At 45.2% G+C, this 25361-nt stretch overlaps 1 protein-coding gene across 2 annotated transcripts in view; it reads right to left on the bottom strand.

Moving 5' to 3' along the window:
* Window positions 1-7089: 7089 nt before the first annotated feature.
* The window catches only part of GNG4 (G protein subunit gamma 4), a 71172-nt gene continuing 52900 nt past the window's right edge, over window positions 7090-25361 (bottom strand). For both annotated transcript variants that reach the window (XM_028481788.2, XM_024115739.3), the window contains one exon: window positions 7090-10782. In XM_028481788.2, coding sequence (XP_028337589.1) covers window positions 10654-10782 — 129 coding nt within the window. In that variant the 3' untranslated portion in view covers window positions 7090-10653. The remainder of the gene's footprint in view (window positions 10783-25361) is intronic.

A 25361-nucleotide genomic window follows, 5' to 3' on the forward strand; every position in this document is an offset into this window, starting at 1 on the left:
CGCCATATACCAGCTCACCCCTGCTCAGTTTCCACATCTGTAAAATAGGAGTAGTAACGGTGAATACATCATGGAGAATTCTGGGAGAGCTGAGTTAAATATGATTACTTGTGCTGGCAAATACTCAATAATTGTGAGCTGCTCTGGGTGTTTCTCCCATTTTACATGGTCCAGAGCCTTTCTGCCATTACTTCAAACACTGTACCAGCCAGATCCAGCACATACATTGGTACATTTTTTAAAAATCACTTAGATTAATTAGTGCCTTAAAACAACTAGCTCATAATTTATAGAAAATGTGTGGTCTAATGTTTATGAGGCAGACACTGATGATTATAAAATTAGAATTTTTCTAAGTCTAGCATTGATTACTTTTGTTATACACATTTCCTTTGGCTAGCTGTTAGAAAGAATTTCTTCTTTGGAATTTCTATCTTTTTCTCCCAATTAAAGCAAAGGCTCTAAAGATAGTTTATTACAGCATTTGGTAGTTCAGTAAACAAACGTGTTCTAAAAAATGGAAATAGCTGTGTTGAAGTAAAACATGTGCTGATAATTCACATTAATTATATACAAGTTAGTCAAGACTTTGGTGAGCAAATAAACTCTTGGTAATGTATTGCTGTTATCTGAGGGCTAAAAATATATATTATAAATATCTGACTGATCACTAATGAATTAATCACATATGTGTTTTGTTTTGTTTTTTTGCGGTACGTGGGCCTCTCACTGTTGTGGCCTCTCCCATTGTGGAGCACAGGCTCCGGACGCGCAGGCTCAGCGGCCATGGCTCACGGGCCCAGCCGCTCCGCGGCACGTGGGATCTTCCCGGACCGGGGCACGAACCCGTGTCCCCTGAATCGGCAGGCGGACTCTCAACCACTGCGCCACCAGGGAAGCCCATATATGTGTATTTAAATATAAATATTCTACTAGCAAAGCTTAAGTTCAATGTTATCTTAAATGAATCCTTCATTTATCCTCAGTAGATTTGGGGGAACTTATTTTCTCTTAGTTTTCATGATTACTGGAAAATGTTTATCTTAATTTAACTTTATCAGCATTTGCATTATAGGAAGAAAGTGTTATTCATGGAGAGTCGATCATCACAAAATCATTATAGATTCTGCACCCAGGATACTTTGTATTGGAGAACTCTTCAACCAAGATGCTTAGAAGTTCATCTCTTCAAACAGTGCCCCTCTTCAAAAAAAAAATATAGCCTGCTTGTATGATGTTTACAAAATGCCAGATGTCAACATGGAGAAAGATAACGGCATTTAGAGGACATGGAATCCTGTTTCCATCTCTTTCAAGATACTCTGGTGTCAACCTTGCTTGCTTCTCGGAATCCTTTGTCTTGTAGCAGTAAACCTTTTCCAAGCCTTTCTCTGTTAGTGGAGTTGAGTCCGGCTTCAGCAGTAAGTTTCAGGATAATTAATATAAATAGGTGTCTCCTTCTCCATAGGCAGGAAAGGACATTCCCAGAGGATGTTGGCCGCCCCCGGAAAAGTTTTTCTCCTACTTTTCCCTCCTCCTGCTTTTTCTGGTCCCCAGAGTTGGGCTTCCTGAGTCCCATACAGTCAGTTCCCATCTGTGCTCAAGTAGCCTTGCCCTCATGTGTAGATTTTTATCCCCATTCCGTCCTGATGAGGCCGACTTGGAAAACAGTACCTGTCACCTGGCTGAAATCTGTGACGTTCTTCTGAACATGTCCACTGAACGTTCTTCTGAACGTGTCTTCTGCTCATGAGGCTTCTGCCCTGGGGTCCCCAGGCCTGAGTTCTCTTGCCTCTGGTGTGTCCCAATTTGCAGGACTAGGCTTCTACTGTGGTCTCTACCCCAAATTCTTTTCTGGCAAATTTTAGTTCTCCAGACATTGCATGAATCCGGATCTTACACTAACCAGACCCATAACAACTGGAGCTTGGCCCTGTGATCTGCCCTGTGGCTTTCTCCCAGCTATCTGAAGGCATATGTGTTCCCTGCCCCCATGTCTCCTATCCCCCATGATGACTGACCACCTGCTTGGATTCTTCAGCATCACTTGCAGCCTCTGACCCCTGTTCAGCTGCCCACTATTTTCATTTGAACCCTTGGGTATCGACTATCAATATTTCCCACTTACTCTAAAGGGCAGTATAGCAAAATGGTTAAAGCATGTACTCTGGCACTAAACTTCCTGGGTTCCAGCTTTGCCTGTTCCTACTCAGCTGACAAGACAGTCACTCCACTTCTTTGTACCTCAATTTGCCATCTTTAAAATGGGCATAATCATAGTACTCTAAGGATTGTTAAGAGGAGCTAGAAAGTGATACTTGCAAAGTGCTTAGAAGGTGGATTGGCACCTGGTAAGTTCTATATAAAAATTTGAAAATGGAAAAAATTTTTTAAATAAATAAAACATTTTGCAAGCCAAAAAATAAAAATTGAAAATGGGGGCTTCCCTGGTGGTGCAGTGCTTGAGAGTCCACCTGCCGATGCAGGGGACGTGGGTTCGTGCCCCGGTCCGGGAGGATCCCACATGCCGCGGAGCGGCTGGGCCCGTGAGCCATGGCCGCTGAGCCTGCGCGTCCGGAGCCTGTGCTCTGCAACGGGAGCGGCCGCAACAGCGAGAGGCCCGCGTACCGCCAAAAAAAAAAAAGAAAAGAAACCAGGAGAAGATAACAGAGAAAAATCAGCTCACCACACAAAGACAGCACTACCTGGTTATAGTTAGAAAGTTCTAGCCATCAGAGAGACCCTTAATGGTTTACTTCCTTGGGTGAATACGGTGGTCCCTCAGGGACCCTGTATGTTTTACCAAGCAAATATTTTGACCTCCTTCAGATAAATATTATTATTGCCTTTTTAAATACCAATTCTGAAGTTTGCAAACTTACAGCTATAGGCTTGACCACCTGCTCCACTGGTCATTATCACAAGGTCCACCTTCCCTGTCTGCCATGAGGCCCCTTCTCCACAAGGCTGTTCCTAGAATATGAGCCTCCTATGTTGTATTTATGTATAAAAAAGCCAGGAATTTTGATGTATCAAGGTACTGGAGTATGATGGGTGCTCAGCTACTGGTTGGTAAATTTTACCTTCTCTCCTTCCTTTGGTGCATCTTTGGTAAATGACAAAGTCTTATTTTAAGTACTGAAACTGGTCTTGTTTCCACAGTAAATGACAAAGCCCTATTTTAAGTTCTGAAGCCGGTTTTGTTTCCACAATAATAAAAGATATATACAGTCAGTTCCTATTTATTGAGCATGTGTTATGTCCCAGGCAATGCTAAATACTTACGTTATTCCACTGAATTCCTCTGAAATAGGTGTTGCTCGCTCATTTTACTAGATGAGGAAATGAAAGCTCAGAGCAGTGGCCGAGCTAGTTAGTAGCAGAGCCAGGATTTGAACCTGAGTTCCTCTGACTCCATGACCCAGGCTCCTTGGCACTGTTGTGTGTGTGTGTGTGTGTGTGTGTGTGTGTTTGTTTTTTTGTTTGTCTCCCAAATACCTCCTGGTTCAATCATTATTTGTTGACCAAGTGGGGCCTCTCCTTTCTTCTTGCATTTTCTTGTTCGCATGTAATTTTCACTGCAGCAAGATATGCTGATGCCGACCTGTACTTCTGAGTATGAGACCAGGCAGGGGGCTTCCCTGGTGGCGCAGTGGTTGAGAATCTGCCTGCCGGTGCAGGGGACGCGGGTTCGAGCCCTGGTCAGGGAGGATCCCACATGCTGCGGAGCAACTGGGCCGGTGAGCCACAACTGCTGAGCCTGCGTGTCTGGAGCCTGTGCTCCGCAACAACAGAGGCCGCGATAGTGAGAGGCCCACGCACCGCGATGAAGAGTGGCCCCCGCTTGCCACAACTAGAGAAAGCCCTCGCACAGAAACGAAGACCCAACACAGCCAAAAATAAATTAAAAATTTAAAAAAATTATATAAAAAAAAAGAGACCAGGCAGGGCTAAGATGAAACAATAACTTATTTGATCAGAAAACAAGGTTTTATACAAGTGGCATCAACTACAATGGCTTCATCAGGGGCAATGGTTTCTTATATTCCGCCTGGGGATTGGTTTCTACATAAAATTGAGTTAAATGAAGTTTAATTTAACTTAAAAACAAAAAGAGAGAATATAACAAATGTAAAAGCTCCAAGTAAATGATAAGAATTTTCCAAATGCTTTGGAAGGAAAAGTCAGAGAACTAGTACTTATGCACAGACCTGGCCATGGTAACAATAGGTCACTTTTGTCACAGAAACACTTCAATACCCCCTAACTCCAAACAATGGGCATTAGGCATGAACTAAGCTGACTAATGTTCCCTTCATGCTTCACGGGACAATGTTTCTTTCCTCTTCAAGCTGTTCTTTCATCACTTACCCAGGAGCAGCCCTCCCCTGGCCTGAATTACAATTAAACCAGTGTTCAGCTGCACAGCGTGAAGGTGGGTTTACAGCATGCAGGTGCTTTATGGTTTTTAAATGGCCAGAAAGCATAATCATACTATAAAGTCAAGAGCATTCTCCCTGGCTTCCAAGTAGCTTTTTAAAAAAAAATGTGGAGTGGAGGATATGAAAACCTTTTGGCTCTTAGACTCCTTGATTTAACTACAGGCGCTATAGCGGTGGTAAGTCAGGAGGACTGATTGGGATTCAAGTCCAGTCACTTAGTACTTGTCTGATCTTGGGCGAGTTACTTAATTTGAACTCAGCTTCCTCATTTACATTTGAGGAATATACATCTCCAGAATGAGGATAATTAATCTTACAACACAACTGTTGTGAGGGTTAGAACGTGAACTCCTTGGCTGAGTACATTTTTTTCTTTGCAATAAATGATCCACGTGTAAGCACTCAACAAATAACGGTTTCCCTCGGTCCTTCCCTTAGTTACTATTTCAGCGTTTTCTGAGGGCTCATCCGCACTGCTTTGCCGCTTATGAGAACCTCTAAGGAGAAGCGCTCAGGGTCACAAAGGGGACTGGTAGTGACTTGCACTCATTCATTGGGATAATACTTATCGGGTGCCCGTCACGTGCCAGGTGATATGTTAGGTGCAGGGGATAAAACCTCTGCCTTCGTGGCGTTGACAGCATAGTCAGGGAGGCAGATGGGCACTGAGCGATCACTTGTACAAATGTAAAACTGCAGCAATGACAGATGGCTTCACAGCACAGGAAGAACGTATAAACAGATTTGACTTGGTCAGAGAGTTCAGGGAAGGCTTGCACCTTCGGAGTTGAGATCTGAAAAATAAGTCGACCTGGCCAAGAGAGGAATGAGGAACGTGCTAGGCCAAGGAAGCAGCAGATGCAAAGATCCTGTGGCAGCAGGGAACAGGGCTAGTGAGGTACATTTGAATAACGGCCAGTGTGGATGGAGTACAGGGTTTTGCGGGGAGTGAGGTGTGAAAGTGACTCTGGTGAGAAGTAGGGCCAGAGCTGGCGGGGCCTCGGAGGCCACTCTGTGTCACTGGGGAAATCTCTTTTTTCTTTAAATTTATTTTATTGAAGTATATTTGATTTGCAATGTTGTGTTACTTTCTGCTGTACAGCAGAGTGACTCAGTTATACATATATGTACCTTCTTTTTCACAGTCTTTTCCATTATGGTTTGTCATAGGTTATGTACTTATCATAAGTACAGTTCCCTGTGCTATCCAGCAGGACCTTGTTGTTTATCCATTTTAAAGGCAAGTGGTCACAATAACTCCAGCATTTGGCTAGCCACCATGCACGGGCCGGAACATCTTACAAGTCAGTAACTTATTTACAGCTAATGCAGAATCAAGTGTAAGGGTTTTATTAGAAACTGGAGGGCTTGTCAGGTGTGACCAGCTCATCCACACGTACCTCCAGAAACACTGAAACTGGGCAGACACCCAGCTTATCCTCCACCCTTGCTGCTCTGGCTGTGTGTCCCAGGGAGGGCAGAGTGGCGTGCCCCCGAGAGATGGAGCTGAAGCATGGGGCGGAGTGGAGAGCATCGTTTGGGTCCTCCATAAAAACTGGTGTCTTCACGCCACCCTGAAGAACTGAAGGAGATGGAGGTGTAGGTCAGTTCTGTCTAATCTATGACAACCATGTTCTTCTCAGGTCAAAACACTAGTTGTTTTGTGTTTTTGTTTTCGTTGTTGTTGTCTTGGCCTTGTTGCTCGTCTTGTGGGATCTTCGTTCCCTGACCAGGGATTGAACCAGGGCCACACGAGTGAGAGTGCTGAGTCCTAACCACTGGACCTCCAGGGAATTCCCCCAAACACTACTTGTTATCATTAGTTTCATGTCAAATTGGAAGTCATCAGAACAAAATTCCGTCTGACCTTTGGTTTGCTCGCCTCCCACGGCTCCCTCGGAGGGAGGCTGCTGACAATTCAGACTCACTGTTGAGTTCCGTGGGCCTGGCGCTCAGAATCCAAGGTAAGACCTGTGGATGCATGTAGCAGGAGTCCCAGCATGAAGCCACTCTGTGATCACCCTGGGATCCAACGTTTCAGAGCTGCAAGAAGGAGAATGCTGAGGCCACCTGGGAGCTGAGAGCCAAGGAGACAGCCCTGTGGGACCTCGGACTCAGTCAGAGGTTTGGAAGGAGGCCCAGTGCCCCCGTAGGTGGGAGCAGAGTTGAGGGAGCCATGTTTGCTTCAGTGTATTTGGGAGACTGGGTTGCATTCAGAAGATGCATCATCACAAAGCCAACTGGTGCCTGTAGCAGCTCCTTCCCCCAGAGGTGGTGTCTGATAATAGGTTTTTGTGGCCGGCCATTCATTCCAGTGGTCAGAAGGCCAGGAGAGGCTCAGGGTAGGTCACCGGCCTCACTGACAGAGGCTGAGCCGAGTGGGAAATCCCAGGAGGATTTCTCACCGTTCTCCCCAAAGACACAGATTCCACGCACGGCACTCACATGCCCCATTCATAGGCAACTGTCTGCGTTGTGCTGAGAGCTATTCTCTGTCCAGAGAGCTGTGGATTACAAGTATTTCGTATTTCAGAATGTTGTTAAATACACTTAAATGCCCCACTAATGATGTTATACCTAAACAGGAGTAAAAAGTTGAGCAAAGTGCCAAAAAATAACCGTAGGATTCTCCATTGCTAGGCACAAAACCAACTTTTTTATTGAAGTACAACATCCATACAGAAAAGGGCACAAACCGCAAGTGTACGGCTCGAAGGATTTTCACAAACTAGATACGCCCAGGTGACCAGCAACCCGATCAAGGAACAGAAGGTCCGAGAATCTCCCTTGTGCCCTTCCGGTTACCATCCCCCCAAAAGGAACTCATATCCCTACTTGCAACAGCAGAGGTGAACTTTGCCGGGTTTCACATTTGATATAAATGGAACCATACAGTACGAACTTGCCTCCTCTCATGAGACTTACATGGTGCCGTGTGGGTGGCTGCAGGAGCACCCCTTCTCCTTGCTGTGTAGGACTTCACTGTGCAAGTATACCATAATTTATCCATTCAACATGGGCATTTGGGTACTTTCCAGTTCAGGGTTATTATGAACAGTGCTTCTGTGAACATTCTAGTACATTTCTTTTGGTGAATATACGTACACATTTCTGTTGGGTAGAGAAGTGGAGTTTTTAGGTCATATGGTATGTACATTCAACCCAAGCTGTTTCACAGAAGAATGAGGAATTTATAGGATGGAGCTTGGCGGCTCACAGAATTGACAGAAAGCTAGAAAGGAGACCTGGGAAGATGGGTGGGGGCCAAGAAACGAAGCAGAAACGGTCTGCTCAGGACTCTGCCATCCCTGGACATTACTACCAGTGGACACACCACCCCTGCAGCCTGCCAATCCTAGACACTTCCCCTGCTGGACCACTGCCACCCCTGGACCGCCACAGCTCCCATGAAACGAATCTCAGCATCCCTTAATTTCTGCGTCACTTGCACCAAGCTCACAATCCCAAGCATGGGAGTCCAAGGGGTTCACCCTGGGTCACTGGCCGGTCTGGTGCTGGAAAAGGGGATGCACCTGAGAGACAGAGAAGACCGCCCCACTTCAGCATCCACTGTGCTGGGGGCACTGCATCCCTACATTTATACACAGGGGTGATTTCACGATTTCCCCCTTTAGGAAAGGGGTCAGGTGCTGGACAGCCAAGCTAGAAACACCATATGACAACTGCCCGCTACAGGCAGCTTCATCAGCTCCCGGCGATTGCTGGGGGGGAGGGGCTCATCCACATGTTTGCATTTCTCACAGCGCATGTTCACGAACTTGCCTTTAAGGGCAGCAATGAGTTCAGGGATACGTTAAAAGGGGCAAGCCACACAAAACGCCATAGGTTTGGAAGGAAAAGGTGTAGTAAAAGGACAAAAAGCATCTCATGGAGGGATGCAAGGAAGAGAGGAGGAGACGGAAAATGAGGGAAAAAGTGGAGGCAGAATATAGAGGGATGTTGGAAGTGAAAACAAAGAGGAGAAAGTTTGGTGAAGACGAAGAGGAACACATTACTTTCTTGACCTGATTTAGCCAGTTTCCGTGCTGTCCCCCTTTCCCAGCTTCTCTGATGTGCTTTTATGGATTGTGCTTTGCTTTATCAGGTTAATGATGTTGATGTGGACCGCAGAATAAAGAGATCCTGGTCATAAACCAAAATAGAGGAGGATTGGAAATCCTATTATCACAGACAGCATACAATTCTGCTATACTTTGAGCACACAGCTTCCTAACAACAGTGTTATTATCAGGGAGCTTTCATGAGACAAAGAATGGGTTTCAACAAAAGAAGCAAAGAATAAAAATGTACTAAAACCATTTATGAGGGCAGCAAGTCATTAATGGATCTGAAAATTACGTTTGCCTCTTTGTAGGCGGTTTCACATGATTCCTCCAACTGAACCATGGATCTCTGAAGTCATGCATTCTTCCCGATACTATAGCCTGGCATTTAGCACATTTCTTTTAAATGATAATCAGAGCTTTCATCTATGTAGCACCTCCCTCTGTCCTAGACAGAAAGGCAGGAGTAACTACCATTATCCCCACCGTGCAGGGTCCAGGCACACAATGGCTTTGCCCTACAGTGAAGCCACTGCCAGGGCCAGGAAGGGAGACAGTTTCCAAACACATGGAACAGGACATACTTGGACAGAGTGCTCTCTGCCCCTGTGGTTTATCCCCTTCCTTCATCCGGGGTGGTAGGAGTTTGTTTGAGGTGGGGCTTGCAAGTTTGTCTCAGAAAAATCGAGAGCCACCTAGCCTTCCATGGCAGCAGCCACGTTTCATCTTGCATAAGCTGCCAGAATACGGGCCCAACACGCCTGCTCCTGGCGAAGATGGGAAGAGAAGTGTGCTGCTGAGCGGACCCCAGTAACGGTGCTTTGTGGCACGTGGCTCAGGTTGTCTGCAGGTCTACCCACCTGCCTGCAAACAGGTAGGCCTGGAAGGCAGTGGAGCTCAGGGGCTCAGGTCCCAGTCTTCTGGCTCACTATCTATAACCTCGGGGAAACTACTGACCACTGAAGCATGGTCTTTTTGTGCCTCAGTTTCCCTCTCTTTAGAACAGACATACTCTCACGGCATTTATTTATTGTTGGAGCATTAAATAAGTGGATACGTGTGAATGCTCTGATCAGTGGATGCTACGTGGTGAGCTGCTGGCCCTCACTCACTCCTCTGGGGCAGGAGCCACCCTGGTGAAACCCCACAGGACCCAGTGCTATGCCCAGAACAGGCCCTTATTTTTATTATTATTATTTTTTGGCCACGCCACACAACTTGTGGGATCTTAGTTCCCCAACCAGGGATCGAACCCGGGCCCCCTGCAGTGGACACACAGAGTCCTAACCTCTGGACTGCCAGGGAAGTCCCCAGGACAGGCCCTTATTAATGCAGCCCATGCAGAGCAGGAGCCAGAATAGGAGGGAGAAGGATAAGGTGGCATTTGGAGAGAAGACATGTGCCCCTGGCCCGCCTGGCTGGCGCACATAAACAGATGTAATGGTGTGACATTTACAGTAAAGCTCACTCCAACATCCACCCAACACCTACATTTGTAGAAGGACCACATCCAAAGGGATCAATGACAATCAGTGGGAAACAGGGGTCTGGACCCTCCATCCGGGGCTGGGCCACAAGGCCCCAGGATGACCCACGTTTAGAAAACCACCCGATGATGTAGGTTATTTCTTCTTTAAATAGGATGACAGAAAAACAGGAAATAGAGAACTTCCAGAACTGCTTTCTCCAGGAAAAGAGATGGATACTTTACCCATATACTTCAGTTGGTCAAAATGATCTAATTTGACGCTGAATGATCACAAATGGGGGATTGTTTTCTCTTCTCAATAAATTATCTCTTCTCAATAAATTACCCACTGAAATGTATACACTTGACCTATGTAAACTTGGGAATTGATATTTTAAAAATTTAAGCCCTTAAACCCATGCTTATTTTTACTTGGCACATTTGTTATTTGGCTACAAAAATGTCTATTTCCTTTCCTAATAATGAAAATAACATGAAAATGAAAAGAAAAAGTGAAATAGAGTGCAGTGAAGAAAACCAATGAAAAGAGGAGACAGGCCTGGGCCATCCTGGTTGGGCGGGGGTGGGGGTGGGCGGAGCTCCCTAAAGCTATGAGCATGCGCGGTCTCTACAAGGGATTTTACGGACAGAAAAGGAGACGTTTTCATAGCAAACGGAGTCAGAGGATGGTACAAAAGAACTTCTTCTCTCGGAAGGGGTTTTCTGACGCAGGCACTGGAATGATGAGAGGGTCCTCCCGCACGTGAGCTTCACAGTAGGCCAGGAGGTCCGCTGCTGCCTGGGAGACCTGGGGGGGACACAGCACAGGTGCAGGGTTAGAGGCTGGTTCACGGTGGGTCCGAGGCAGAGGTGTCCATTTGGAGAGTGGACAAGCGCAAGGACAGGCTGTGTCGTGTGCACCACCAACGACAAGGCCATTCCGTGGCCTGGCGAGTGGACTTGTGCAAACCCAGAGGAGACAGGTTTTGAAACATGCTTCCAAGGAAATGTAGCAGAGAAGAACAAACCTGACTCCATATTGGATCTGTTCCTTTAGCTCTAACCCTTGTGCTCTGTTTCCTGTGCTTAGTTCATGCTGGCTCTGCACCTTCTGTAAAAAAAATGTTGCCTATAGCCTGAAATATACAGGAGAGCCTATTCTTAAAGCTCTGACCTTTAACGGTAAAACACCTTTCCATTCCTATAGAGATAAGAAGTTGCAGAACAGAGGACAACAGTTGTCTTGTTGGAGGTTTATAGGAACACCGTGACCTGCCCTATGGGGACAGGTGCAAAAACAAAAGATTCCTACATGAAGAAGTCTGCAACAACCAGCCACCCCACCTGCCCCTTTAGTATAAAAGAAGCCTGAATTCTCACTCCAGGGAAGATGGTTCTTTGGGACAGTAGTCCACCATCTTCTTGGTCTGCTGGCTTTCTGAATAAAGTCACTCTTCCATGCCCCAACACCTCATCTCTCGATTTACTGGCCTGCTGTGCATCAAGCGGTACGAGCGTAGGCTAGGTAACACAAAGAGATGTCGCCTGGTGGTAGAGTAGATCAATACCGACAGGGGAATGAGGGGCCAGCAGGAAGGTCCAGACAGCCTCATCCTACTCTCAACTGAGGGATAAGTGGAAGCTCCAGGCCAGTAGCCTCACCATTACTCTGCGAAACCATTTCTAGACGGATATAGCCGAGTGCTGGCTCAAGCCAAGCCAGTGTGACTGTAGTTATTATTCATTGTTTTATTGCAATCCACTCTCGTGACCAACACAGCCACTTATTCCTCCTCGACAGAACACAGATCATAAGCATATTATATAGAACGCACATATAAGCACGTGTTGAACTTGGAATGGCCACTCCCTTGAGGAGACAGTTGCTCCTGACCAGAACACCCTTTCCATTTTCCTTCCAGGCTTATCTGAAGCCTCCTGACACCTGGCAACTGTGGATCAAACTATCCCCCAGCTCAACTCCAGGAGTTCCAGGGGAGGAGTTGCTGGGAGAAGGCCAGGTGCCGAGAAGGATCCGCTAAGAGGAAGCTCATATTGCCCGTGGTCTGTGTCACGTGTCTGGCAAATGAGGGGTCTGTGAATTAACATCCTGCCCGTTAGCTTGTGCTTATTAGAGGCTACAGGCCAGGGTAAGTATATAGCAGGCAAAGTTAATCCTTTTTGTACATTCAATGTCTATATCTTCTCCAGAATGAAAAAGCACTCCACAAGTGAATGGAAAATGTTTGAAAGCCCCAGTACGTACAAGCCATACACCTTCCATCAGGTTTTAAAAACTGGTCTGTCTTCCAAAATTTTACCGAAGTTCTTCTTCTGATTTCCAGCCCAGACCTATCTATTTTAGCAGTGCCTGGAATCCTACAAATAATTCCAGTAGAGATATGTAATGAATTTTTCCTTTGAATGAAACAACTACAAGTTGAGCCAATGAGTCAAACTAAATGCTGACAAAGTCTACATTTGTTGGGAGTGTGGAATGGAGCATCAGGCTTCCCCATTCATCTCTGCCCCCAAGATGGCTGTGTGACCTTGGGTAAGTAACTCAAACTCTCTGAGTTTTAGTTTCTTCATTTGTAAGACTGGGTGAGTTAGAAATCTCCAAGATCCTGTTTACTCTAAACAGTCTATAATTCGAGCTCTAATAGCACCACGGCAATATTTAAGATCCTAAATAAATGGATGTTGGGTTGAATGAGAGTGAAGTTTGCAGTGATTTACAGGACACACATACAGGTGTGTCAGGTGAGGCCACAAATATAGGCCTGCAGGGGGCCTGTGAAGCCATCACATGGGACTAGAGCACATGAGCAGGGAAGCTGACTCTGAAGCCCACAAAGCTGTGATGGACACACAAGAGAACCAGAATCACAGAGTGAGCACATGGGCATGGAGCCGAGAGACGGAGCTCGGCACACAGCACGCTTACTTCCACCTTCTGATCCAAAGCCAAGTGCTCTCCCCTGACTGCCTTAGTCACGATCCCCTACTCTCAATTCCAGGCTTCTCCCAGGGCCCAGAGAGGCATGGGGTCTTCTCCGTGGCCACCTTGTTAGGGTGACCACGGAAGTCATCCAGTGGCTTCTCTGGCAACCACTGCGAACTGGTCTACACTGCTGCCCAGGCCAGCACACACAAGAGGGCAGCCGTCTTGGGACCTTCTTCCCCTAACAGCCACCTGTCCTCTTAGCTCTGACTTCAGTGAGCTCTTCCAGATGGTTCATTTAAGAATGTCTTAACATCCCCTCTCTAGTTTTCTAGTTTTCATTTTCCCCATCTATTTCATTTTTCGGGACATGCTTCCATTTGTTCTGAATTCTCTATAAACCTTATCACCTCATCTGGGAAGTATTTACTGAGTGTCCATCTTTTAGCTAATTGAGAGGGCATAGGGGGAAAAATAAGGCAGGATTTTTGTCCTCTAAAGATCTAACTGAGAAGACTAAAAAATTATAAAGTCACTAGAATAATCAGTATGTGCTAAAACATCACAGGAGAATAGCTGCACACCACTGCAGGGCCATGAACAAGGGCAGGGAGACAAGGGTGTCTGAGTACCCCATCCACTTCCACACAGGGGCAGTTACCTTGGTCAACCTGCCTCCTTTATCCAGAGGCTGGTCCCAGCCATCTGAACCCAGAAACACGATTTTCTGGCATGCCAAGAATGGCTCATCTCCTGTGGCAGATCCATATTAAACGAGTTCAAGAGACAGCTGTATAAAACCATTAATAAAAACAATAGCTAGGGGGCTTCCCTGGTGGCGCAGTGGTTGAGAGTCCGCCTGCCGATGCAGGGGACATGGGTTCGTGCCCCGGTCCGGGAAGATCCCATATGCCGCGGAGCGGCTGGGCCCTGTGAGCCATGGCCGCTGGGCCTGCGCGTCCGGAGCCTGTGCTCCGCAACGGGAGAGGCCACAGCAGTGAGAGGCCCGGGTACCGCAAAAAATAAAACTGTGCTCCGCAACGGGAGAGGCCACAGCAGTGAGAGGCCCGCGTACCGCAAAAAATAAAAAACAATAGCTAACATTTACTGAGTGCTTATTATGTGCCAGGCCCTGTGCCAAATGCACCATCCTATGTATGACCTCATTTAATTCTTCTAAGTACTATTCTTAAAGCCGCTTTACAGATGAGGAAACTGATGCATGAAAGTTAAGAAATTTGCCCAAGGTCATACAACTAGTAAGAGAGAGGACCAGAACTTGAAGGTAAGCAGTCTGGCCCCAGAGGCTAAATGCTGCAGCAGCTGCCTGATCAACTGCTCATGAAAACTTTAACTGTAAGGTGGCCTGGAAGGTTCTCGTCTGCTGGGCCAGCACACTCTCCTTGTAGACCAGCTACCTGGGAACTCACGTGACCAGTAGGAGAAGAGTCTTGCAACTAAAGTTTCTCAGGTCAGTTGTTTAATCCAGGGACAGTCTTGCCAAGGAAACCCTAACAGGTGAGTGTCCTCAGCTGGGACTGGCTTTCTCTCCCCGTGCCCTGGGGAGTGACTGGATGGACGCTGCCAGTGTCACCCTGAGACTCCTGCCTCTAGGCTGTGACCTACATTACACGCTGTTAGAGAATTAAACAAGGATGCTATTACACTGAGTTGGCTCTAACTCCTTAGTCGCCTTCGTAAACTAACCAAAACCAAGAAGCCTGAGAATTTGAGAAAGTGAAACTTAAGACCAATCACAGCCAGCCAGCTAAGTCTTCCCACCTAAGGCAACCGCTTAAGCTATACCTAATAGCTGCTCTGCTTCGGCATCTTCTCTATAAACCCCTTGCCCTATGCCTGTCGGTGGACGGCTAACTACCTTTGGTTTGGCGTTGCCGGATTCGACTCCACGTATGCCTAAATAAACTCTTCAAAAGTTTTAGTGCGCCTCAGTTTACCTACTAACAACACGATCCAGCTGGTCCGAGGTTGGCTTGCTAACAACCAATCCCAACATTACAGCTTCCTTCCCCTTGATCAGTTTACATGTTCAGATGCTTGTCAACATCCATCCATCGTCGGTGGATTTGACGAGTGTAATTTCCCGGGAGCAACCGCGAGGGGGCGCTGCATCGCCAACCATCAGGCCGGGACATGGGAGGAGAGGGTTCCAAAAAATGGGGCGTTGGGGGACGCCCGCGGAGGCGAGATGGGGCTGGGTCTCCTTCCGGTCTCACAGCTGTGTATTTGCTCCCCTCCCAGCCCCGTGTCTACGACACCCTGAAAACCATGTTGTTAAGTCTGGCCTCGCTAGCTCCAAGCAGGTTTAATTTAGGGATTTTTCTGTCACCTCCAACGGTGACACTGCACTTGATGCCACAATTTTTCTTTCAAGAAAACAAGCTGTTCTTAGATTGCCTCCTTTTGTTGTTGTTGTTATTTTAGGATCACAGATGTGTTTGCTTAGTTATAACTGCACGCCTCTGGATTGCAGAGTTCCATCCATGCACCTGTGCAACAGGAATGAAATTGCAATCAAGTCAGTCTTAGCATCCAGTAATTGGCGCCCAGTTTAAGACCAAATGTGTGGCTCTGGGTTGGCTCCACGCAATTTCAGCTTCCTAGATGCACTCAGATTATTAAGAACACTGTACAGTACGGTATACGAGCGTGTAAGTCATCTTACAATAAAAGGGAGTTTTCCAACTTTTTCCACCTTTGCTATCAGCTTTATTTCATGCAGTGTCTAAGGTCCCTTTATTCCTGTATAGCCAAAGTATCTTGGATAACCCCTGAAGTTTGTTGTAATGGGATATGAAAAGATACATACATGTAATGAACACTTTTATAGGTTTTTTTAAAAATATTTATTTATATAGGTTTTTAAAAATTATTTATTTTTGAGCGCGTGGGGTCTTCGTTGCTGCGCGCGGGCTTTCTCTAGTTGCGGCGAGCGGGGGCTACTCTTCATTGTGGTGCACGGGCTTCTCCTTGCCATGGCTTCTCCTGATGCGCAGCACGGGCTCTAGGCTCACGGGCTTCAGTAGTTGTGGCTCGCGGGCTCAGCAGTTGTGGCTCGCGGGCCCTAGAGCGCAGGCTCAGTAGTTGTGGCTCACGGGGTTAGCTGCTCCGCGGTATGTGGGATCTTCCCGGACCAGGGTTCGAACACGTGTCCCTGCATTGGCAGGCGTATTCTTAACCACTGAGCCACCAGGGAAGTCCCTTAATGAACATCTTAATGAGCCTTCCACATGAAAGGTGACATCCTAACACACAGTTTAGTATCCAGGCATTAATTAACCTAAATCTGCTCCTTAGATTGAAAGGGAGGGTTTCCTTAATCAGCCCTAGATTGATTTTTATGGTTGAAAGTTTCCTTCAGTGCATATAAAATATGGCTTGCAGACTTCACCATATCCCAGAAACATCTGCCATCTTTGAAACATAAAATAGACGACTCACTTTCAAAGGGAAAATTTTATTCTGGTTGGAAATGTGAAACTCCCTTACTGTTTATGCTTTCTCATCAAGCCTGAAGTCTGCTCTGCCTAAAGGCCTCTGTTATGAAATGCCCAGAGAATTTTTGCCTCCTCTCCTTAGTATTGAGCTCTGTTAAGAGTTACAAGATAACAGATGTTGAAAAGAATCAGCAGCCTGGGAACAACTGTGGAATTTTACCATTACATTGCAGAATAAAAGAGGTGATTGAAACAGCCCAAGTTAGCACATAATCCTGTTAGTTGCACTATAATTACAAGCTTCAATGATGGGGAGAAAATGTTGCAATTACTAAATCACATTCCTGGACAAGGCAGATGACATAATTACTATTCTGGCTGTGACACCCACTGCATTTATCCTTTGCATCTAAAGTGGAGCGACTCACACCTATTTCTCAGCAGTCCTGGTGCATTTAACAATACTACTTGGAATCAATTACAATCATCCTTGATGGCTCTGCCTGTTCCTCCCTCCACCCCAAGAAAACAAAGCAGGATTACAGTCAAGAGCACAGCCAGGTTGCAGCCCCCATTGTGCCATGGTATCTCTCACAAGGTCAAACTTGATACACACTCCAACAGAAGAAATCATACGCCGTTTATCCCTAGTAGAATCCTGAGGACATCACAGGTTTATGGCTCACCTCTAAGTCCTGAGCTAACACTACAGGGTGAATCCTTGTGAATTTTTTCTTTCTTCTAATGCTGGCGAGTATTTGAGATCAACATACCAGTTTTTAAGGGCATTCTCAAGATACTTCCAAATTATTATGCTATGGGCTGAATGTGTCTGTCCTCCCACCCCCATCCCCAAATTCACATGTTGAAGCCTAAGTCTCCAATGTGATGATATCTGGAGGTGGGGCTTTTGGTAGGTAATTAGGTCATGAGGGTTGAACCCTCATGAATGGGATTGAGACAGGCCTGGGACCTAGGACCCTTTGCTGAATGTTTGCATCTGTACAAACATCTCTCCAAGCAACAGAGAAACTATAAGGGACTAAAAATAACTGTACAAAGTGCAGTTGGGGAAAATTATGGACTAAAAGATACAGAAAGACCAAAAACCCAACTGCCACTTCTGCAGAGCCGGGAGCAGAAAAAAGGGTGTCAGGAGCAAAAGCAGGGTACTGTGCACGCCCCCTGCACACAGCACCACCAAGGGGTGGGCAAACCACCTAAGCCGCCCCTCCAGCCCGACCCCTGGGCCTGCCCCTACCCTCATCCCATATAAGTAACAAGCTCGCCCCCTGCCTCAGGGAGCAAACAAGCAAGCAAGCAAGGGAACCTGTTACTTGCTCTCACCCCCACCCGCCAGCTGCAGCAGGGCCCCCAATAAAGCCTTGCCTGAATTTCTTGTCTGTCCTCTGATCAATTTCTATTGATTAAGGAGGCCAAGAACCCTGGTCGGTAACAGGATTAGTGCCCTTATGAGAGACATGAGAGAGAGTCTCTCTCTCTCTCTCTCTCCCTTCCATGTGAGGTCATAGCAAGAAGGTGGCCATCTGTAACTCAGGAAGAGAGCCCTCACCAGAACCTGACCATGCCGGCACCCTGGTCTCAGACTTCCCAGCCTACAGAGCTGTGCAAAATGAATTTCTGCTGTTTAAGCTACCTAGTCTATGGTATTCTGTTATAGCAGACATTTGGCTTCCAGTGGTTCCCAGCAACTATTTTGTATTGACCCAGATCAATACAGATAATTCTCAATCATTGGGTTCTAGGCCACAAATCGCATCTAGTTGGGAGTAAGGTTATTCCCAGAGGAAATCAGAGGGGTTGGGAGATACGTGTGAATAAATGAATAATATAACAGGGAGTCCCTCTCTGAATTCTGAAGTCAAATGTCCAGAAGAGAGGATTAGCTGCTGTTTCTTATCACCAGCATAAAGGTTTTTTTCCACATCAAAAGTTGATTGCACATTAAGAGGTAATTCTAAGATGCTTGAAAGAGAGTTTTAATATCTCCAAGTTAATCTAAGTAAGAGCTTGTCATTACATGGTCTTCACCACCTGAACCGCAAAGCTCTCAGCTTGTTTAGAATGACTGACCCAGGTCTACCCTGGACCTTGACTTAACCAAACACTTACAACAGGTTGCTATGTGTCCTGTATGACTCTGACCACCTCTTAGCTTTGATATATCTCAATTTCCCACAAAGGAAGCCATAATTCAGTCATTTTGCAAGTTCGCCAAAAGAGTAATTTATTTGGTGACAGAAACTAGTGAGTTACTCAAGAGGTTTCTGGGGCTGACGTAGGGGTGAAAGATGAACATAACAAGCAGGTTCTAGCTCTAGGGATTCTAGAAAAGCAACAGCATCTCTTAGAGAGGAAGCATGGGGTTGTGAGTCAAAAAGCAACGTCCCTGACAGAGCTGCACTCAGCACTGCTGAGCTGTGTCATCCGGGCATTCAGTTTCCACTCCTGTAAACGGGAATAGCAATACCTGGTGGTTTGTGGCTAAATGATATGACAGATGCTATTACACATACAGTGTGTTATTATTTCATTATTCACTTGGCTACTTTCTTGTAGGGTGGGAAGGGTGTTTGAGCCATAGACATGAAGTCATTTCTCAGAAATGATCAGGGCAATTTGATGCCTGTGGTGCCTCCACCCAAAACGTCCTCTTGAAGTGGGATGCACTCTTCACGTTTTTTTGTTTTTTTGTTTTAAATAAATTTGTTTATTTATTTTTGGCTGCATTGCATCTTCGTTGCTGCGCGCAGGCTTTTCTCTAGTTGCGTCGAGCGGGGGCTACTCTTCATTGCTGCACGTGGGCTTCTCATTGCAGTGGCTTCTCTTGTTGCGGAGCACGGGCTCTAGGCACGCGGGCTTCAGTAGCTGTGGCACGTGGACTCAGTAGTTGTGGCGCACGGGCTTAGTTGCTCCGCGGCATGTGGGATCTTCCCGGACCAGGGCTCGAACCCGTGTCCCCTGCATTGGCAGGCGGAGTCTTAACCACTGCGCCACCAGGGGAGCCCTTCATGTTCTTGTTCTACTCTCACATTCTACTCTCTGATTTAATTCAAAGATTCCTTTCCTTTTATCTGATACCTGTTCTAGAAGTGCTCATTCGTATCCCCCTTTTTTGATCTTATTTCAAATTTGATCGTAGAAAGTTATCATCTGAATCATTTAATTTCTAAAGGTCTGGGTGAGGATTATAAATGCTTCTGGCAGAGGAAGGGAAAATGAACAAAAGGGTTAAACCTAAATTGTTAAACTAGCAGAAGCTGGAGTGAGAAAGGGTTGCTACAGACTTCAGACGAGACCTATCGAAAAGGCAAAATCTATTAGCACTGCCTCTAGACTTCTGGCAGATCATGTGACATAATTTATATTTATTTTCTTTTAGAAATGCCATTCTTTCCACCTTAATATCATCTATCATCTTAATTACATCCCTTTCCTGGATTTCGCCAGACCCTTTTAATCATCCATCTATGACCTATCAGAACACGATGATCTCCCCAATTTTGCTCTTTCTCACTTGTTCACAGGGAATACCAAGATATTTGAGCCTCACTCTTCTTTTGTTTGAACAACTACTGACTTTGGCTTCAGAATTCTGTGCTTTGGCTTCAGAAACTTAACAGTGCATGTTTTATCTTCTGAAAAAACAAAACCATAAAAAGCACATTTTGTTCTTTCCAAAGAATTCACAAACTGGCAGCACAGCCACACCTCTTAGGAAGTGCTAGAAAAACATAAGAAAAATGTGCGTTAAAGACATATCTGTTAGAAGAATTATGAGGAAAGAGCCCTGGTTCAAATACTAACGTGAGGGACTTCCCTGGTGGCGCAGTGGTTAAGAATCCACCTGCCAACACAGGGGACACGGGTTTGAGCCCTGGCCTGGGAAGATCCCACGTGCCGTGGAGCAACTAAGCCCATGCGCCACAACTACTGAGCCTGCGCTCTAGAGCCCGCGAGCCACAACTACTGAGCCCGCGTGCCACAACTACTGAAGCCCGTGTGCCTAGAGCCCATGCTCCGCAACAAGAGAAGCCATGGCAATGAGAAGCCCGCACACCGCAACAAAGAGTAGTCGCCGCAACTAGAGAAAGCTTGCGTGCAGCAATGAAGACCCAACGCAGCCAAAAATAAATAAGTTTAAAAAACAAACAGATGTGAAGCAAGGGTCACAACACTGATGCCCAAAGGGCTGTGTCGGCAAATTTCCGGACACTTCCCATTTGGCTCCACCAAACAGCTCTGGGTTATCCAGGCTGTTGGAGAGAACCATTAGTACAAAGGCAATCCCAAGCGAATTCACACTTAAATTTGGAATATCATTTATGATTTCTATGCTGTGTTTACTTAAAAATATGGTCAGATTTTGCATTTGGCTGTTAATACCTAAGGAACAGGGAGGAAGACAGAGACTGTACACGAAATGAACAATGCACATGCAGATAACTGAATTTGTTTAACTTAACTGACAGTAGTAAAAAAACAGAACAAAACAAACAAACAAAAAAAAAACCCCACTCCTGGGTTTGAGATACAAGTGGCTTAGGCTGATGGTGCGATGGTGAGATCCTGCGTGGAAACAACAGGAGTCCCTGTTTCTGTTTCCTGCACTATGTGGTCACCTCACGTGGCACCCCCCACCCCCTTCAGAGGAGGGAGTAATTGAGTCCTCGGGGGGGTGGTGACACTTTGTTGCCTGTATTACAATAATAATCCTTATTTGTTTGTAAAATTACTCCAAAACTAGAAAGACGGAAATAAAACTCAACGGAAGCCCTGCCGTTGGAGGGAACATTTTGGTGAACATCTTTGCAGACATCTTACTTTCCATCTTCGTACGTACAATCTCACATGCTGTTCTGCAATATGCTTTTCACTCAGTACACACACAGATGTACATCATTTAATGATGCTATAACACTGTCTACATATAACTTATGTGAAATAAAATTCATATTTTATGGCAAGACAAGAAAAACTTAGACATAAAAAATTTTCTCTGCCATTTGGCCGCCTCTCTCCCTGCACTGTGCACTGTGTATGTGCATTACGCATCACGCAAACCTCCCCTTCCGCAGAAATACCTCGCAACCATAAAGCGCAACGTTCTCCTAGCATCAACAAGACAACACCTTAAAAGATTACATACCTTCTTGATCTTGTAAGGGGTCACATGACCCACCACTTTGTACCTGCAGATCCGTATTATGCAAACTGTCAATAATCCATCATTTGATGTACAGCCGTCTGTCTCAAAAAACTTATATAGGGGCTTCCCTGGTGGCACAGTGGTTGAGAGTCTGCCTGCCGATGCAGGGGACACGGGTTCGTGCCCCGGTCCGGGAAGATCCCACATGCTGCGGAGCGGCTGGGCCCGTGAGCCACGGCCGCTGAGCCTGCGCGTCCGGAGCCTGCGCGTCCAGAGCCTGTGCTCCGCAACAGGAGAGGCCACAACAGTGAGAGGCCGCGTACCGCAAAACAACAACAAAACAACTTATATAACTCTGCTTTGACTTGTAAAGGGTGGAACAGTTCTCAGAGCTTTCTGAGATGCTCTTCCCAGGTTATAATCCTCAATTTGGTTCCAATAAAAATTTCCATTTCTTTCTTAGATTGACTGATTAATTTTTCATCGACACTATTTAACCAATCCCTATTGATGGACAAAAATACAATTTTTTGACATTATAACAGTGCTCTGATGAAATTCTTACTGTCCTTTATTATTTATGAGATTCTCCTTTGGGTAAATTCCTAGAAGTGAGAATGCTGGGTCAGAGTGTGAACAATAAATATTTTGACATATGTTCCAAACTACCCTTTGGGAAGATGGTGCCAGTTTCCACTCCAGCTATCAAAACAACTGCTCACTTCGTTTAACAGTTGATGGATGACATTGGATTTCAGCAAAAATTAAAAACATCAATAGCCTGGATCTCAGTTGCTTTTTTTTCAAGTGGATCTCAGTGTTTTTCGGAGGCACAATTCTTATATTGTTTTTTTTTTTTTTTTTTTTGCGATACGCGGGCCTCTCACTGCTGTGGCCTCTCCCTTTGCGGAGCACAGGCTCCGGACGCGCAAGCTCAGCGGCCATGGCTCACGGGCCCAGCCGCTCCGCAGCATGTGGGATCCTCCCAGACCGGGGCGCGAACCCGGTTCCCCTGCATCGGCAGGCGGACGCGCAACCACTGCGCCACCAGGGAAGCCCTTATATTGTTTTTGAAGGTAAATGTCTCTTCACATATTTGACACTTTACATCTCTCCTTTTTAAATTGCCTATTCATGCTGTTTGTGCATTTTTTTTAAGAAAAGGGGGCTCTTTTTTATCTTATTGATTTTTCAGAGAAATTAAATTTAAAGAAATTAACCTTTTGTTATTCAGGTAGCAAATATTTTTCTTAATTTGTTAATTGGGAGATTTTTACCATATAGAATTTTTTTAAAAATCCAGCCAAAACTTTTACTTAATGAACTGTGGATTTTGTTAACATGCTTGGCCTTCCCAAACTCACATTATAAAAATACTTGCTCCTCTCTTCCTAGTATTTTTATGGTTCTATTTGTTATATTTAAATCTCTGATTGAAGTTATGAACTGAAATGTGTTTCCTCAAACTCAGAGGTTGAAGCCATACCCCCGTAAAAATTAATAAAGGAAAGCCTCATTAAAATGGAGCGAGGAGGCCACAGCATAGAGAGCTCTCATGAAGTCACAAAGTACCACTCAAGTCAATTACTGGAAAAAGCACTGTCAATTTCAAACCCCAACGGAAGAATCAGCAACAGGAAAAGACTCCTCACTTACAAGCCCCAACAGGACATCTCCTACAAGAAATCAACTACCCCAGCAAACTCGGCCAATGAGAAACTACTGTCACTCTGAACTCTCACTTTTCTCCAAAGGACTTCCATTCAAAACAACCCTCCCAGCGTCTTCCTTTTTCTCTATAAAATAACATTCCTCTCCTTTGTTTGTTGGACTTGCCTATAGTTTTTGCTGGAGCATGCTTGTCCTGAATTTCAACTCTATTAAGGACTATTCCCAAACAAACCCGTCTTTGCTGGTAAAATAGCTGACTTTTCTTTTTAAGGACAACACCCCCGATGTAACTGTATTTGGAAGGCCTTCACAGAGATACAGTCGGTCCTCTGTATCCATGGGTTCTGTGTCAGCAGATTCAACCAAACACAGATGGAAAATGTTCAAAAAAAAAAAAAATCCAGAAAGTTCCAACAAGCAAAACTTGAATTTGCTGCACACCAGCAACTATTTACACAGCATTTATGTTGTATTTACAACTGTTTCCATTGTATTAAGTATTATAAGTAATCTAGAGATGATTTAAAGTATATGGGACGATGTGTGTAGGTTATATGCAAATACTACACCATTTTATGTAAGGGACTTGAGCATCCTTGAATTTTGGTATCTGTGGAGGATTCTGGAACCAGTCCCTTACTGGGGATACCAAGGGATGACTGTAATTCAGGCTAGCTGAGGTCATAAGGGTGGGACCCAAATCCAGTAGGATTGCGTGTGTTTATAAGAAGAGGAAGAGAATCTAGAAGGCTCTCTCTTGACATGAGCACAGAGGAAAGGCTGTGTGAGGACACAGTGTGAAGGCAGCTGTCTGCAACTGAAGGAGAGAGGGCTCACCAGACAACCCTGCCGGCACCTTAACCTTGAACTTGGAGCCTCCACAACTGTGAGAACACAAATTTCTATCGTTTAAGCCACACAGTCTGTGGTATTCTGTTATGGCAGCCCTAGCAGATGAATACAATCCATCTGATATTTATCTGGATAAAATTAGTGGTGTATGCAGCTTTGTTTTCCAAAGCGCTAGCCATTTCCAGCAACATTTATTAATATTCTGTTCTCTACTGCTTTGAGATGCCATCTGGATTGTATTTCAAATTCCCAATACACTTGGGTCTATTTAGGGACTTCCTATTCTTTTCCATTGATTTGTCTATTCCTAAAGGAGTATCATAAATCTTTAAGTACTATGATTTTATAATAAACTTTAATACCTAGTAGGAATATTCTACATATCTTCCTCCTCAAATATATACACTTTAAAAAAAAAAAAAACTTCCTGGATACCCTTACATTTATTTATCTAATTGAAATTTACAATAATTTTAAGTTTGCTTTCTTCAAAAACAGTGATAGAATTACTCCCTTTTTCAAGCTGAATAATATTCTGCTGTGTGGATATACAGACATATCTTGTTTATTGTGCTTCACTTTATTGCATTTCATAGATACTGCATTTTTTTAACTAAATTGAAGATTTATGACAACCATGCATTGTCAGATGATGGTTAGCAATTTTTAGCATTAAAGTTTTTGTTTTTGTTTTTGTTTTTTGCAGTACGCGGGCCTCTCACTGCCGTGGCCTCTCCCATTGCGGAGCACAGGCTCCGGACGCGCAGGCTCAGCGGCCATGGCTCACGGGCCCAGCCGCTCCGCGGCATGTGGGATCTTCCCGGACCGGGGCACGAACCCGTATCCCCCGCATCGGCAGGCGGACTCTCAACCACTGCGCCACCAGGGAAGCCCAATAAAGTATTTTTAAATTAAGATATGTGACATTTCTTTTAGACATAGTGATATTATTGCACACTTAATAGACTACAGTATAGTTAACCATAACTTTTACATGCACTGGGAAACCAAAAAATTTGTGTGACTCACTTTGTTGCGATATTGGCTTTATTGCGGTGACCTGAATCAAACCCGCAATGTCTCCAAGGTTTGTCTGTATACAGTTTGTTTATCCCTTAATCTGCTGATGGATACTTAGGTTGCTTCTGCCTTTTAGCGTTTCTGAATAATGCTGCTGTGAACTGGGTGTACAAATCTCTCTCAAAGAGCCTGATTTCAGTTATTTGGGATGTATACTCAGAAGTGGAGTTGATAGATCCTGTAAGTAATTCTTTTTTTTTTTTTTTTTTTTT

Source organism: Physeter macrocephalus, chromosome 20 (assembly GCF_002837175.3).
Source record: "Physeter macrocephalus isolate SW-GA chromosome 20, ASM283717v5, whole genome shotgun sequence".
Taxonomy (NCBI): Eukaryota; Metazoa; Chordata; class Mammalia; order Artiodactyla; family Physeteridae; genus Physeter; species Physeter macrocephalus.